Genomic DNA, 16629 nt, shown 5'->3' with positions numbered 1-16629 from the left:
TATATTTACATTGTTGTGTGTTGACTCTATTATGCACCAAAATTCTCAGGACCATGAACAACACCAAATTGTTTTATTTATGAACAATCATTATATAATGCGTACATATAATCTAATGGACACAACACATTGCACACTATGCAGTCTGGCATCATCATTGTACAAGGCAATTAATCAAAAATGCAAATCTGCGTAAAAAAACAAAAAAACAATTATCTAAAAGGCATTTTACAGTTTATTAATTAGTTTTGCATCAATACCAAGGCTATTCTTATTCTGCAATAAATTCCAGTTGTAAATTGAAATGTTCTTTGTAGCCTATGTCATTGAAAATGAAAACAACACAAAAAAAGAGATGAATGAGATTATAGCACAAAATAAGCTTTCACTGCAAACTAATGTCCCATTAACAATGATGTAGATCTGTCGTTACATCATCAATATCAGACAAGGGTCTAGGCTTCCCTTTTTATATTGAAACAGCAGGATCTAGCCTTTACATATGAGCATGTAGGTAGCTGAGTAGTTCATTAATAGACCTCGAGGCAAATGTTTGAAATATTCGTGATATGATTTCAAGTCATATTGCCCAGCATTGGCCGGGTGGTTGGCCTGGCAATGGACTAGCCAATCACAACATGTGAGATTGGCTAGTTCAGACTGTATTATAATCAGTGATGAGCTGTGGATTTTTGAACTAGGGGGGCTATATTTTCTGACGTCACGTGCACGCGCACGTGCACGCATGTGCACATAGCCAATCAGCTCAGTGCTAGTTGAAATACTGTATTCAACATGTGATTTTTAATGTAATTATATATTATTATTTAGTTGCATTGTTAATTTGTTGTTTTTATTTTTGTTTCAATTAATTATTTTATTTTCCTTTTAGTTTTATATAAAAGCCCTTTACATAGACTCACCCACACATAAGTACTTAAAATAATCAGACAACTTGTCTTTGTCTTGTCTCAGAGAACCTTCACACTCTGCAGTGCAGAGACTGTTGTCTCTCATTGTGAGAGGAATGTACACATTCAATTCAAGTCCATGGCTTTTTTCGAGTAGCCTAATGTTATGCAAAGCAGCCAGGTAGACGCTATTGAGAACGGCTCGCCGCTGACGGCGCGAACCTTGAGAGGCTATTGTTTAAACTTTAAGGTGTTAAGACCGCAGCTGACGGTGCGTGCTCGCGCGTGCATGTGGAGCTCCCAGCCCCCCAGCCAGCGCCAGAACTAAGGGGTCGCCGCATAGCACCCCCTACAGCTCATCCCTGATTATAATACACATTACAATAAAGTTGAACTTAACTGAACAAAAATAACTGCCCTTATTAGGGCAGTTCCCAATAAAGAGAATAGTAAGTAATGTATAATTTCCTATTACGTACATGTAAACCTACAAGTAAACTAGATGGTAACAAAATATAGTTATTAGAACATTTGCCATAGGAAAAGCCTTGTAAGTACTGTACTAGTAATTAGAAACCAGAAGGCAAAAAATTGTCATTAGGAAAGAAATGTGTACCTGAAAGAACATGCTACTTTGATATTTTATTAGAATTGTCCAAAGTCTAAAGATAGACTAGCCTATGTATACTCAGTAAAAAAAATATTTCCTGGTACTTGCTTCTTATTTTCTGTCACACTCATTCCAGAGTATTATGGTCTGTTCTGTGCTTCAGCATGAGTTCAATAAACCTCTCATTTGATCAGCCAAACCCCATTATATGGTTAGAACTTGCATGGACAATGTGTGAAATGATGGGCAACGTGTTAGAGAGGGATAGTCAGTGGGAGTGTCTATAATGTGAATTCCAGGGAAGTAATGCTGTACAGTGTCAGTATAACCTTTTGTAATCAACAGCTTAACTATGTCATGTGATGTGATACTTCAGTACACTTTGTTGTTAAATATTACTAGGACCACTACATAAAATTACAGATTTCGTATTCAGCCATTCCCAGTGTTAATGTAGACACTACCACAGTATACCTCTAACTAACAAATTGCCCACAATGTAAGACCCCATACTAGTTCTACATTGCACTTTGACCCAGTCTTGTTGATGGTCTTAATAGGAGAGCTACATCTCACAGATCCAGCTGTTTTTATTCTCACATTTGTCATCATTCCAATGTCCGCTCCCTGTTTCTTTCTTCCAGAACTCTGCACAGTCCTGGGAGGTCCCCTTATAACTGTTGGGCTGTCCTTCGCCCCAAAACCTGCAGTGTAAAGGGAGAGGCCAAAACAGAAAATAATAACAGACTTCACTTTTTATTTAACCGTTTGTTAAATCTTGTAATCCCCTTCCCCTTGACATTGTTGTCCTGGAGATATGTATAAGAGCTGTCAATAGTTGTACTAAGCATCAAACAATCATATAGATAATTAAGGATTCATAACGCATACATTAATTTATAAGAGGTTACAAAGAATTGAATTGCCGTCACAGAGAAGCTTTTAATAATGCTCTTACGTTATGGTCAGTGGTGTAAGGTCCACCCATACCCAATGTCCCTCTATCCCCATATCAGTCAAACCAATCCAGCTTTCAGAATCTGCTGAATGCAAGCTATCAATGAATTCCTTTGTGGGAGGAGAAACAACAGGTTAAAGGCATTATCATCATTCACATGTACAAATGTGCGCAAAAATGCAAGGTGGCTCATGCTCAGACACATGAACACACATACTGTACACACCATTTCCTCTGTGCTGTTGATGATTGCCAAGTCTGCCCCTCGGTTTTGACAGTCTTTCCTGCTCTCCGACCAGGATTTACGGCCAGTAGAGATGAGATAACAGCTTTGCTGAAACTTCCGGAAGCCGGAAGTACATATCTTACCTGTTAAAATGATTTTTTTAAATGTTTTTGGGATGTCAGGTTCAAAGTGGTTAAGCAAAACATATCCTTTCTGTTTCAATTTCACTGTTCTTACCGATTCGTGCTTGTCTGAGAAATGGTTTCTCAGACAAGTACAACTAGTCTACTGATTTTCACCAGATAGCAAGGATGGGCAGGGAATCACAAAATTATACAATTAATTTAAACTAAATGTTGTCCTTATTGTTGCAGTAATGCAGTAAGTGAAAATGGAATAAGAGCTGCCAATCCCCAGATGGTCTCAAACAAATAGTAGGCCTACACCTTTCTGACATTATTTAACCACAGAAAATACTGATTTAGCTTCTTTCTATCTTTTTATTCTTTTTTTCAGAACACACATGACTGAATTGAATTATGAATGAACTACTTTCATTTCATGTCTATGTTTATGTTAATGCATTTTATTTTTGTCTTACCTGCATTCGTGGCATTGAGTCTCTCAACTTCCTGCTGTAAGTGGTCTCTCTCTGCTGTCAGGTTGTTCTGTCTGGCCTGTAACCCATCTCTCTCTAGGGTGCAGTTTTCATAAGTGCTCTTTAACTGATCTCTGTCAGTAGTTACATTGTCATAACTAACTCTTAGCGAGTCTCTTTCTCCTATCAAATCTTTGTAACTAGACTGTAACACATTTACTGCGGCTGTACAAAACCTCATGAAAGTCTGCCTGTAGTCCGAGTCACTCTTCAACTTTTCTTTCTCGCTTTTAGTGGTGTTGTGAATGTCCTGTAGTTTTCCAAGCTCAACAAGCAAGGCATCATAACTGATTTGTAACTGCTCTCTGGCTCTGGTTACATTGTTGTACTTGTTCTGTAACACGTCCCTCTCTTTAATCGCTGAGCTGTAACTGGTCTGCAACGCATTTCTTTGTTTGGCCACTGAATTGTAATTGGTTTGCAACAGGTCTCTGGCTTTAGTCAAGGCATCGTTATTGGTCTGTAAACGATCCTCATTGGCTTTAAGCTGGTCTCTCTCTTTAGTTAGAACACTTTTGTCAGCCTGCAATTGTTTTTCACTACCTTTAAGTGTGTTTCTTTCATTTGTCAGGGCATCGTTTCTTTGTTTCAGGTCATTGATTTCGGCCGATACTCTGTCTTTCTCTCTCTGTAAGTCACCGTTGCTACTCTGCAAGTGGGCTTGAGTGTTCTGTTGCTCGTTTCTCTCTTTGAGCACAGCGCTCAGGTTTGTCTGCAGGTTATCTCTTTGTTTAGTTAAGGCGTTGTAGTTGTTTTGCTGATGTTGTTCTGCTTTCCTGACTGCAAAAAAAGAGACAGTATACTGTGTAAGAAATATACTCCATGTGTATGTTTAAAAAATGTATACGCATTGAGGTTTGTCCTCATTGGCAATGCTGCCGAGATCACAAAAAAGCTCAACAGCACATAAAACCGATATAATAATAATAATAATAATAACAATAATAATAATAATAATAATAATAATAATAATAATAATAATAACTAAATGTAATTAAACCCAAACAGAAAGCTAGTGAGTTAAAAACAGTCACATGCTGAGGTAAGGAGATTTGAAAGCAAGTTATTAAATTGTACGTAGGATATTGTGGTGTTAATATACAGTAGGCGACTTACAATGGACTCCTTGCCCTATGACCCCAGCCAGCAGGAGAACACACAGCAGCCCAAGACTCAGTGTAGCAGTCCTGAAAGGTCTCTTTCTCAACTCATAAACTGGACCATATAGGAAGCAGAGCAAAAATAGAAAAATAAAATAACTAGACTGAAACGTGTGTGTGTGTGTGTGTGTGTGTGTGTGTGTGTGTGTGTGTGTGTGTGTGTGTGTGTGTGTGTGTGTGTGCGTGCGTGTGTGTGTGTGTGTGTGTGTGTGTGTGTGTGTGTGTGTGTGTGTGTGTGTGTGTGTGTGTGTGTGTGTGTGTGTGTGTGTGTGTGTGTGTGTGTGTGTGTGTGTGTGTGTGTGTGTGCGTGCGTGCGTGTGTGTGTGTGTGTGTGTCTGTGAATGAAAAATATCTTCCTTTAAATGTATGTAGGTGATTATCTTTACGTTTTGAACATGTTTTTTATTTCCCATATTGAGGTTTGCTTTCAGTTTGGTATTTATTTTATGAGTACTGTCTACTACCAAATAGTGTTTTTTTATTTTATGATTATTAATATTATTCCATTTTAGAATGAATCATTTTTTTTTACCCGTTAGCTTAAACCTGCTTCCATCTGCAGTAAGTGGCCTGTAGCTGTTCTGACTGTCATCCACATCCATGGTCGTCAAGGTAGCTTGGGCTGGAGTTTAGGTGGAGATGATAATTTTACTTTCACCTAGATTATGTGTGACATACATTGGAATTGATCAAATAAATCTCAACTGAAAAGACAACAAATCAATTACCTGGACCTGGAGAGCTGATAACAGATGAGAAGAATGATCCTCCTCTTGGTCATGCATTTAAGGTTATCCGAGGGAACAGTGATGACTAGCATTTTTATGATATGGGCATAAGCCCCCCCCCCCCCCCCCCCCCTTCAAGAAATTGAAAAAGCGGAATTAGCTATTCCTGGAATGAAACTTGCTGACAACTTGGAACAAGAAATGCTGACACATCACATAGAAACATTTAAGCGTCTTTTGACACTTAGCATTAGATAGTGTCTTGAGTAATCAGATTGCTATCTGTCTATATACAACACATTCAGTGTAAACACACACTGAGGATACATTACAGACCATTTGAAATAAGATTTCTCAAATCAAATCCATGGTTTCAGCTATTTCAAGGCGTCTACAGTGATTTTTTTAAAGTAACCAGTGTCACTGTGATATTAATTCTGTTAACTTTAAGATATTTCACAAAAGTAGATTGTGGTTAAAAAATGTCTTTATTTTTTTCCTCTCACAATATACTCTGATAATATGTTTAATGACATGTAATGGACTGAAAATAATGTTGGCAATAGGTCAATTGAAGAATGGAGTCTTAATATTTAGTGGGTAAGCATAGATCATTTGAACATGTATGAAGATGTGTCCCAATTCTACATTTACTTTTGATTTATATCCTGTTGCTATTCATCTTTCCATTAAAGGCAACTGTTCTAGACAAGCTTTTGACAAACCTCATTGATTGATTGATTGATGTACTTTATTTAGTAAGACATGAGAACAACAGTACATGGAAGTACAAATTCATGAAATTCACATTTACAAAGAAAACATTTTAATGTACTGTCTCATGGTGCCTATTCCAAATTCATTTGAATTCATTCGTAAAGATGATATTGAATCAACCCTGCTTATTGTTTTGATATAAACTGCCTCTGTATTTTTATTTCACGTGATTCTCATTCCTCTTTTTGTTGTCCCACTTCCTCATCTTCAACGCTTGTGCAGTTGAAGATGATTTAGAATCTGCCAAGGTTATTCAACATGACTTTACTTGACTTACTTAATCAAATGTATTTGTAAATCCTGCATTGTTATGTTTTCATCATTCATTTGTCATAGGTATACAATAAAATCAGCTTGTATGTGTGTTGTGGGGTGCTGTGTTCTTCTAGCATTACACATCACACTGTCTCCACTTTTTCGCCTTTCTAGAAAGGGAAAATAATCTCATGGCACTTTATCATCAAGTGTAATGCAATTACTGTATTTTTGCTACCATCTGTAGTATACAGTATGAACTCACAAACACCAGGAGATACTGTTATTATAATACTGTAAAATGACCGATTGTAATTCCCCTTTTCCCCCTCATTTTTAAATGTAAAAATGACTTTGTAATTAGTCATAATTACTAATAAAACATACAGTAAATACATTTTCACTGGAAAGGGTTTACAACCCATCTGACCCCTGCTCACTTTGCTAGGGTTGGATGGCTCAGGGTTGAGGACAGAGTACGGCAACTTGCCTTGGGCCTGGTCTACAAGATTCGACACAACATTGGGATCCCCCTGTATTTGTCAAAATACTTCCAAAACGTCCACGATCATAACACCAGAGGCAGCTCCACTGATCATGTTCAACCCAGATTTGGCACAAACAAGGGAATGAACTCTTTCTCATGCTATACAACAAAAATGTGGAATGCCCTACCGAAAGTAGTAAAGGAGTGTAAAACCCTACTCACTTTCAAAACTGCCCTAAAGAATCACCTTCAGGAGTCTTCAGTTCCAAACTGGCCCCTGTCAAAGTCCTAACCTACCCCCCCTCCCCCTCCCCTCCTCCTAAAACTGTCTATTGTACATATTTCTTGGTGCCCCGCCCACCCTCAGCAGCTCAACCTAGCCACCTACTGGGGGGCCCAGGACCAAGAGATCTACTGTAGAGTGTTCACGTCCCGAGCCTCCCAGTCATGCGAGCTGTGCGCCGCCCCCTCCCACCCCGCCGCTGCCTGCACCGTGGCCGTCGCCACGGCCGCCCCAAGGCCCCGCCCCAAACCCACTTCCACCTTCACCGGCCGCCCACCACCGCCACCCCCCCGCCCTCGTCCCACACCCCCACACCCCCGCCCCTCACTCCGCAGCCCCCCCCCCCCCCTCATTCCCAAGTCAGACACCAGCCACGCCATCTCACCTTCCAATGCCACAGACAGACACGGCCGGCCCCTTCTTTACCAGTCGGGGCGCCAGGTCTGCAACAACTTCAACTAAGACGGCTGCCCCCTGGCCTCTTGTAGATTCCTGCACGTGTGCTCCTTCTGCGGAGGAGCCCACTCCCGCCCCACCTGCCCCACACAACCACACCGCGTGACTAGGCCGCCACCTCAGCACCCCCGTTAAAGTCCCAGCCCTCACCCATGCCCTCCGTCACCACCCCGACCGGCAGTTCGTCCACTTATTAATCAATGGCTTCACCAATGGTTTCCACCCCTGCATAGCCACCCCCACCACTTCACACACCTGTCACAACCTGTAACATACCCCAAGCGTTTCAAAATGATTCAGCCCAAAACTATACCACACTTCTTAGTATGTTACTTTCTTTTTCTTCTTAGACCTTTATAACAGCCTTGCCAGTGTTGTCACCCCTCAGGATTCCCATGAAGGCAGCAGGCATGTTGGAGAAGCCTTCTGTAGCATGTTCAGTCCAGTTCAGTTTACCCTGAGAGGAAAAACACAAAACCGATGCACAGACACGCAGGGAAAAGATTACTGTTAAACATGACCAGTATGATGTGTAACTTTTCATATTCATCATCAAATCTTTTGATTGACTGGCATGGTACAGTATGTCTTTCTTAACACCTAATGCAAGAACTGTCTGTATATGAGGTTTCACCTGAGAATGTATTTAACTCTTTCATTTGTCTAATTTAACTATTATGATCGCAGCCTATACCTAAAAGTTTATTTTGATACTCTATGTTGATACTCTATAAATAATAAATACAGTGGGCCTATATTCGCATGGTGAGGAATTGACTATTTTGCCTGTCTTCATAGTGGTTTGTGTATGTTGATGTTCAGTGGTGCAAATTAACTAAGTACATTTACTCAAGTACTGTACTTTAGTACAATTTACTTTACTGGAGTATTTCCACATTTCAGTACTTTTACTTCTACTCCACTACATCTCAGAGACAAATATTGTACTTTTACTCCACTACAATTATTTGAACATTTTAGTTACTAGTTACTTTGTAGATTTTGATTACAAATATATATAATATATATAATATGTATATTTTATATAATATAAAATATACATTAACAACTTCTGCCCTATAAACATTTCAGCCCTTTAAAAATAGACGATCTACAAGCTCACAATGCGTTGCGATGCTACAAGAATGAATGACATAGATGTCATGGTGAACAGAGAGTTGGAGTGGCTGGATGTTAGTGGGATGCAGGTTTGTGGGGGCAGGCCATATTATGGCATGTGGTGGATTGTTGGTCTGTGTGATGCGTGTGATTTCTGCTATGCAGGTGATTGATGTGGTTGGCATTGGTAGTTATAACATAGTTTGGGAATGTACGTAAATGTGAGCAAATGATGGTAGTGCAGATGAGTGGATAGGAAATGGAAACGAGTGAAATGTGTGGAAGCAGATGATGCTAGCAAGTGAAAAGAAAGAAGAGTTCAGATGAGATTGTAGAAATGTTTATAATTTATATATATATATATATATATATATATATATATATATATATATATATATATATATATATATATATATATATATATGTGTGTGGCAAATATGTCCAATGTAGGTTCACATACAAATGTAAATCTTTTGATCACCCTGTTACTGGCAAACGTAAAGTCAACAGTGTTATTACGTTGTACCTCAACCAATGTCATTGTCACAAAACCTTGAGTAGAGATGGGATTTATGGCTCTTTTAAGGGAGGGATATGTTATATATTATATGTTATATATTATGCATGTTATATATTATATATACATTTATTATATCGGCGCTGTCCAGCAGGAACCAGCTAACTCCATTTTCAGCGCTATTGAACACCCTTTACGTCTGTGTAAAAAAAAATTGAACCAATGAAAAATATTAAAAAGCGCCTCTGACAAAACCTCCCAACTCCATTGGATCCTCAAACTGTCCGTCAAAACCACACAACTCCCCCCATCTCCTCTCCTGCTGCTGTTGCACAGCCCAGCGCAGAGCGCACTGCGCAGTGAGCGAACACAGACAGAGGAGGAGCAGCACATAAACAAACTAAACGGCAGGGTTTTTCTCCCCGTAGTCTGTTAAAACTATGCAGTGTACCTTTTTATCTTTATCAAACTTAGCACTGACGCTAATGTTATGAAAACAAGTAATTATATTTCTGAAATCTATGAAGTATTTAATGAGGAGAGCAATGTGACAAGAAATGAGTTCAGAGCATTTATCTCGCTAGTTCTACGCAAACTCCAACTCTGTGAACCCCTCTTTGCAAATATTATTGTAATATTTAAAGTCCTGTTTATTATTGTAGGCCTATATAATAAGTTTCATGAAGCACCAGGGCATTAATTCACATGTTGTGATGCATTGTGAGCTTGGAGATCCATTGTTAGCTTTTAGGAATTTAGCCCCATTTGAAACCTCTCCCTCTGCAGCGATTGGAGCTATTGTCAGCTGTTCGGACTCCTAACTCCACTTGCGCTGGATTTGTGTTCGGACAAAACTCTTAACTCCACTTGAGCTGGATTTGGGTAAAGTGGTGATAATATAATGACACATGCAAGTATCTGACAATATATAAAGTCACTATACCAACTTTGATGAGGCTTTTTTTTTAAATATAAGGTTTTCTTCATTTCCTGAAAAACGTATATTTTGTTGTTTCATTTTCTGAAAAATTAGCGTTTTGGATGTAGCTGGTTGCTGCTGGACAGCAGAGATATATTAAATTAATTATCATAATTTTTTATTATGCATAATATAATATATATAATTTTATATATTATAATAATATGTATTATAATGTATATGATATATTATAATATAATAAATATTGTATTAATGGTATAATCTATTATATTATTATATATTTTTAAATATAATAATACATTATTATAATGTTATATGTTGTGTTATTGTATGTAATATGATATAACATATATAATATTATATCATATTTATATAATATAAATATAAATAATGTTATGAGATATAAATATAAAAATATTTATATACATTTATGTATGTTTTTTAAATTATATAAATATACAAATGAGCCATAAATGAGCCAGTCTTTTTAACGGCTCTGTGAAAGGAACGGATCGCCAAGATCCGGCTCCCCTAAAAGAGCCACACATCCCATCTCTATTGCGCTGGTGATGTACGTGGAATGTGAATAGCTACTGATTAAGTGTGACATATCTATTGGTAAATAGAATGTGAACTTACTTCGAAACTTCCATATGCTGTGATTAGCATATACCACTTCATTAGCAGGAAGGCATCACCTTGAAGCACCATTATTACCTGAAAATCCATTTGAACAGCTATTATAGTTTACTATGTATAGGCGATATATTTTGGCAGTGGTGGAAAAAGTACTCAAAGTCGTTACTTAAGTTAAGTACCAATATTGCAATATAGAAATACTCTGTTACAAGTTTAAATCCATACAACTTAGCAATACACATTTTTGGAACAAAATGCCTCAAATCATGAATGAAGTGTCCGTTTGCCGTGAAAGGCCTAAGAAGAAATGCCACCCTTTTCACATTGGCCTATTATAGCGCCACCAGGAGGCCACAATAACCTACCTGACCTGGCGGAGACCTGTGCTTACCACATAGTACCTTCAAAATCAAAGAAATCTGCCCCCCCCCCCCGAGTGACTGGAGGAAAATGCTCGCCCCCCCCCCCCCCAACCAATAAACCATATATTTTTTATATTGACACCAATACTAGGAGTAGGCTAGAACATAAAATGAATGCTGATCTTTTCTGGCGTTTATTATAGGCGAATTTAGCGCCCTATTTCACGTCGGTGTCCATTTGGTTCCATATGTCCTCTTGAGGTTACAAAAAAAAAAAAAAAAAAACTAAACGAAATAAAGTTAATTAATCTGCAACACAGTTTTATACAATAGCCTATGTACTGGGGGTCCCTGCTTGATCTCTCTCTCAGCTAAGGGGTCCTTGACCTGAAAAACGCTGAAGATTAAGGTTAATAAAGTGCAAAGGCTTTCTTTACGCTGCAAGAACAAACAGCTGTGGATCGTTATCACTCAGCCTGCTACTGTGACGCGTAATATTGTTGTACAGCGACATTCGACCAAACCCCGCCCTGCCGCCCTGCGATTGGCTGAATACAAAAACGAGAAAGGACTCCGCATTTACACTCTAATACAGACCAAAACCCTAGTATTGCATCTGGTCTCGTGGCATGCCTCACTAGGTGTTAGTCTGCTGACCCTGAGGGTCGAAATCGAATCCCGCTGGGGGCACTCTTTTTCCGACAACCGCAGACAACTTTTTTTTGGCTAATAAATATAGTTTTGGACCATGACGGAGGCGCGCCGACTCAGCAGACCTCGAGGCCGAGGAGTCGCGCCCGAGCGCCTCCAGGCGCGAGTGCCCGCGACGACCGGCCGATGGTCTGCTAGTCGACTAAGCGCCGTCCGAGTTATGTACCGATAGGCACAGAATAGTAAATGATGTTGTGGGGACTGCGTTTGCCCCAACTGTCACTGGCGTTTGGCCAGTAATATCTTCACACGCATGGCGCACACACGGCCACAGTACGGTGCACGCGCGTGCACGTGCGCCCCCTAGACCAGCCAAGTAGGCTAGCCAAACGGCTACTATGCATAACAGGTTTGGCGGTGAGCGTCCTGCCGTCCTCATACCGCCGTCCTCATACCGCAGACAGTAATACATTGGCTGCCCCATTCGCACCTTTTACAAAGCTAAAGCTGCCGTCTCCTGCATAACAATGGTCCAAGTGTAACCTGTTAAGTACCGTAGTCTGTAGCTATTGACAGATCATGTCCTAAGAAGGAGTCCAAAAGAGAATGGATCCTGGAGTAGAGTAGGCTATTTCTACATTGCAGTATTGATACTTTTTACTTAAGTAAAACATTTGAGTAAGTTTTCCACCACTGAAGGATGCTAGAGTGTGTTGTTAATGTTGCTTTATGGTTGTGTAATTAATTAATTACTTTTAAAAAATCGCGCACGTATGTGTACCGCAACGCAGGGGGGGGCACGCGTGTGCATGTGATGTCATTAAGATACCGTCCTGCCAGTAAAAAAATCACCATGACACCCCTGACAGTGACACAGCGGACACTCGGACAGGGTTTTTATAATTAAAAGCTAAGTGGTGCTTCTCTAACGCTTGCATTTTTTAACCCGTGGGGCTATCTGTAGTAGTGGGTGCTTCATAGTTAGTCAGAAGTCCGCACGTAGGTTCACTCACTGCGCTGCTACCAGAGATGGGGACTCGAGTTAGGGACTCGGACTCGAGTCGCACTCGAGTGGCCAAAAACGAGACTCTCGACTCGACTCTGACTCGCCCCTCAAAGACTTGAGACTTGACTCGACTCGAGCCTCAAAGACTTGAGACTTGACTCGACTCGAGCCTCAAAGACTCGTGGACAATCTTTATTTTATGTTTATTTTTTGGACAAATAAATGAATGAAATGCCCAAAAAACTTCCACTCCCCTGTCCCCCCCCCCGCAAAGAAACCTCCGCTCCAGTGCGCGCTGCGCGGAGCCGCCTTCAGTCAAGCTGTTTCATGCTGCTCATTAACGTAAACATGGAGAGGCGAGCGCAACAGCTGCTGTGTGTGGCCGCCGCGGCCTTTCATCATAAAGTTTAAATATAAAAACTTCGAAATTAAACAAATATGTTTAGCTCAGAATCAGCTATATAATCTCAGTTATCTTGGCATATGCTTACATTTTTTATAAGATGGTCGGATCATCTGTGACAGCACGTTTAGGAAACATCGGATTTTCATTTCCTTAAACCCAGCTGGGTGAATATTCAACACTTCACCACGGTAAACGCTACGCTCATGTAATGTTCACTGCATAAAAGCTGTGGTTCTCAAACCTTTTCAGGCCCCAAAAGAATCATATTTGAACTGGGGATCCACATTTAGACAGTTTTTTGGTGCGCAACACAGCCCTCGTTTAAGTGAATTGCTTTCACCTGCTCTGCTGTTGGACTGCTGTGCGGAGTAGAGTGTGCGCAACAACAGGGCATATCTCCGCCAAGCCAGGGTGACCTACCCAGGCCCATGAAATTCATATGCAGGCATAGTAGCCAATTAGAATGAAATCTGCAAAAACTGACTCATATACTGATACAGAACCATATTGGCTATATATTATCGCTGTCGGGTGGAAATCTTGTATGTTCCTTTTTTATTATTATTTAAAAACAATTAAAAATCATGAAAATAGCCAATCTACAAGCTGTAATTATTAATAATTAAGAAATACTATATTTTAAAGAGTGAAAAATCAACTAAAGTCATTATTAGTGCAAGTTCAATCACATTTCATTTGAATGAAAATAAATTGTGGGGAAAATACATAAAATCTCTAATCTGTGAATCTAATGTGATTTATTATGACCTGTCTATACTTTTACATCTATGCCCCCCCCCCCCATTTTTTTTTTTTTTAAAAGACTTTAAAAAGACTCGAGACTTGACTCGGACTCGACCCTCAAAGACTTGACTCGGACTCGACTCGACTCAACCCTCAAAGACTTGAGACTCGACTCGACTCGAGCCTCAAAGACTTGAGACTCGACTCGACTCGAGCCTCAAAGACCCGAGACTTGACTCGGACTCGACTCGACTCAACCCTCAAAGACTTGAGACTTGACTCGACTCGAGCCTCAAAGACTTGAGACTTGACTCGGACTCGAGCTCAGAGACTCGTGGACATCTCTGGCTGCTACGGAGATGAATATCAGACAGCAGGCTTGGTTACCATATACCAGAACGCTCGCCCCAAAACACAGTCGCCCCGGGGCAAATCCGGCGGTATTCACCTGGTATTTCTAAACGTAACCCCAGTAAATTATGCCTAAACTAAACCTAACCTTACTCCTAAACTTAACCTCAGTAAAACTATATTTCTAACCTTATCCTCATTCCTCAGTAAAACAAATACAAGAATACAAGAACCGCGTGTCTAAATAAATGGGGGTGACGTGTTTTGGAGCGAGTCTTCCGTTTACCGTTTTCCACGACAGTGCGGCCAGAAGACTGAACATAATGGCGCTGGAGGTCCAACCTGGGTCCTACGACAAACTTTCTGGCCTGCTCCTTGTGTTGTGTGTTGTATGTTGGTCATTAGGCCTGTTAAATTCAGTGTTGATGAACAGGGGGGGGGCGGGTGTTTATGAAAATACGGAACAAATTGCGTGTCTCGCTCTGTCTCTCTGCTGGGGCAGAGAAGCATGCGACTGCTGTTATGGAAAAATATAAACTTCACATCAATATAAAGGAAATAATTCCACAGAGAGTAGAGTGGATGAACCAGCATATATTTATTATACTATACGAGAGCTCTCGGAGACTGCCTACGTGCAGCCTCCTGATTGCTCAGTTGTGTGTTTCCTTTATACACAAGAAGAGAACACAAATAGCTGGAGGTGTGGTTAGTGGACAGAGTCATACATGGCTCTATTTAGAAATAGTTACTCTGACAGGATACCAACAGGTGAGAACACGGTCTGTCTACTACTACAAACTCTGTAAATAGACCTAGAAACAGCAGAGTGTGCAAATGTCCTTTCTTTAGAAGGCTCATAGAAGTTTATAACCATAATCATACAGGCAATAGTGTAGTTTTCATATTATTTCCATTATAATCCTCCCTTTGATTCAAATAGAATCATAGACCAAGAGATATGAAATACTAGACTGTAATGAGATATTACTACAATTATTTACTCTCTAGACCTCACCTGTGGGCCTCTGAATTCCAACCAGTATTTTCCAGAAGCCTAATAGTTCTATGTACATCCTAAAAAGGAGAAATACATTCATGGCATTTAATGTCCACTAACACAACCACTCCTTACAAAGAAATATGGAAACATACAAGACACTTCTGATCGCTGGTAGGGGCGAAAACCCTTTTCTGTCTGCATTCTTTGGGGAAATTCCACCTACGATCCTCTGTATTGTTTTTCCGAGCGACCACTTGTAAGCCAGCAATCAGGTGTGTTTTTGTTTTTGTTTCTTCACATGAGCTCAAATGTCAATGAGTCTCTCTTCTCTCCTCTTGGCTACATTTCCTCGTGGCTACAGTTCTAAGTTGTATGGCATGTGTCTTTTTGTCTTTGTTTGGGCACCGACAACTGCACTTGCTTGGCCTCCGGTAGCCTGGAACCAGACAAATCTGCCATCGCATATTCGACCAGGCTAGGCTCACAGTGCTCCTCCTACCAGTGCACCCATCACAGCTGTCACTGGGGATACAAGATAGTGGGCACTAGGGACATCCTGGCACCTTTGCTGCAAAATTGGCTACTTTCACAGTCACTGGTCACTGGTCACTGTATCTCCTTTGGTTTTCCATAACTGTAAAAAACATCTTGTGCAGGTAATTGTGCTTCACATAGATTGGTTCCACTGTAAATTAATACGTTTGTTATATAGATGTCTTTTTAAATGTTTAGGACCTGGACAACAATTTCTAGAATGTGTATATAGGACAGCAAGTAGACAGTGTATGATGTGCGAGTAAAAAACTATACAATTATACAATTGCTCAAGATACAAACCAAACTCCTTATGTGGGAAATGTCATTTCCCAACACATCTCCTTATATCTCCAGATTACTCTATTGGATTTCAAACTGCAAAATAGACAAACTTCACAACAGCTTTGGTTATGTCAAATCCTAACTCTAACCTAAAATATTTGTTTTATCCTATATGTGTGCCTGATAACGCTTCTAAGTACTTCCTTTAACTTAGTCATTAAATGTATCTTAAACACAGTTGCCCAATTACTGGTTCACAACCTTTTCTATGCTTATTCTACAGGTTATTTGACCAAACTATGAATCTGTAATTGTACTTAATCCTTGTCCCTCTAGTCCTTGTAATGGCAAGGGGAAACTTATACCAGTCTTATTACATGGTATTGTCAAAATGAATGTTTCACTGTATGGTGATGTCAACACTATAGGAATCACCATTACAAGATAATCAATCTATAGTCTAATATGTCACAATACATATTTTCAATAATGGATGAAATCTGTTACATTTCCATACCTCCAGTTGTTCATTAGTGGGAGTGTTGTCTTACCACTGCAGACGT

The 16629-nt window shown here is 39.9% G+C and overlaps 2 protein-coding genes across 2 annotated transcripts in view; both read right to left on the bottom strand.

The window, feature by feature from the left end:
* The window catches only part of LOC308097085 (prostaglandin reductase 1-like), a 68661-nt gene that overhangs the window by 9926 nt on the left and 42106 nt on the right, over positions 1-16629 (bottom strand). The gene's annotated exons all lie outside the window — the stretch shown is intronic.
* Positions 57-5324, bottom strand: LOC308096944 (uncharacterized protein). Its single transcript, XM_080444470.1, has 7 exons — positions 5252-5324; positions 5056-5145; positions 4480-4578; positions 3307-4143; positions 2706-2848; positions 2480-2589; positions 57-2225 (listed from the first exon to the last, which is right to left on the bottom strand). The coding sequence occupies exons 2-7, from the start codon at positions 5123-5125 to the stop codon at positions 2087-2089; spliced, it is 1398 nt and encodes a 465-aa protein (XP_080300596.1). The 5' UTR covers positions 5126-5145; positions 5252-5324; the 3' UTR covers positions 57-2086.

This window comes from Gymnoscopelus braueri (assembly GCF_963280865.1).
Source record: "Gymnoscopelus braueri genome assembly, chromosome: 2".
Taxonomy (NCBI): Eukaryota; Metazoa; Chordata; class Actinopteri; order Myctophiformes; family Myctophidae; genus Gymnoscopelus; species Gymnoscopelus braueri.
Note: the sequence above shows the minus strand (reverse complement) of the source record. Positions and strands in the feature narration are given on the sequence as shown.

What these genes read in the sequence shown, in the direction of transcription:
- LOC308096944 (XM_080444470.1), bottom strand. Translation starts at nt 5,125, where the DNA reads ATGGATGTGGATGACAGTCAGAACAGCTACAGGCCACTTACTGCAGAT. An exon ending in AAGCAGGTTTAAGCTAACGG is followed by an intron (nt 4,579 to 5,055) that starts GTAAAAAAAAAT and finishes TATATGGTCCAG; the next exon opens with TTTATGAGTTGAGAAAGAGA. An exon ending in TCAACAGCACAGAGGAAATG is followed by an intron (nt 2,590 to 2,705) that starts GTGTGTACAGTA and finishes CCTCCCACAAAG; the next exon opens with GAATTCATTGATAGCTTGCA.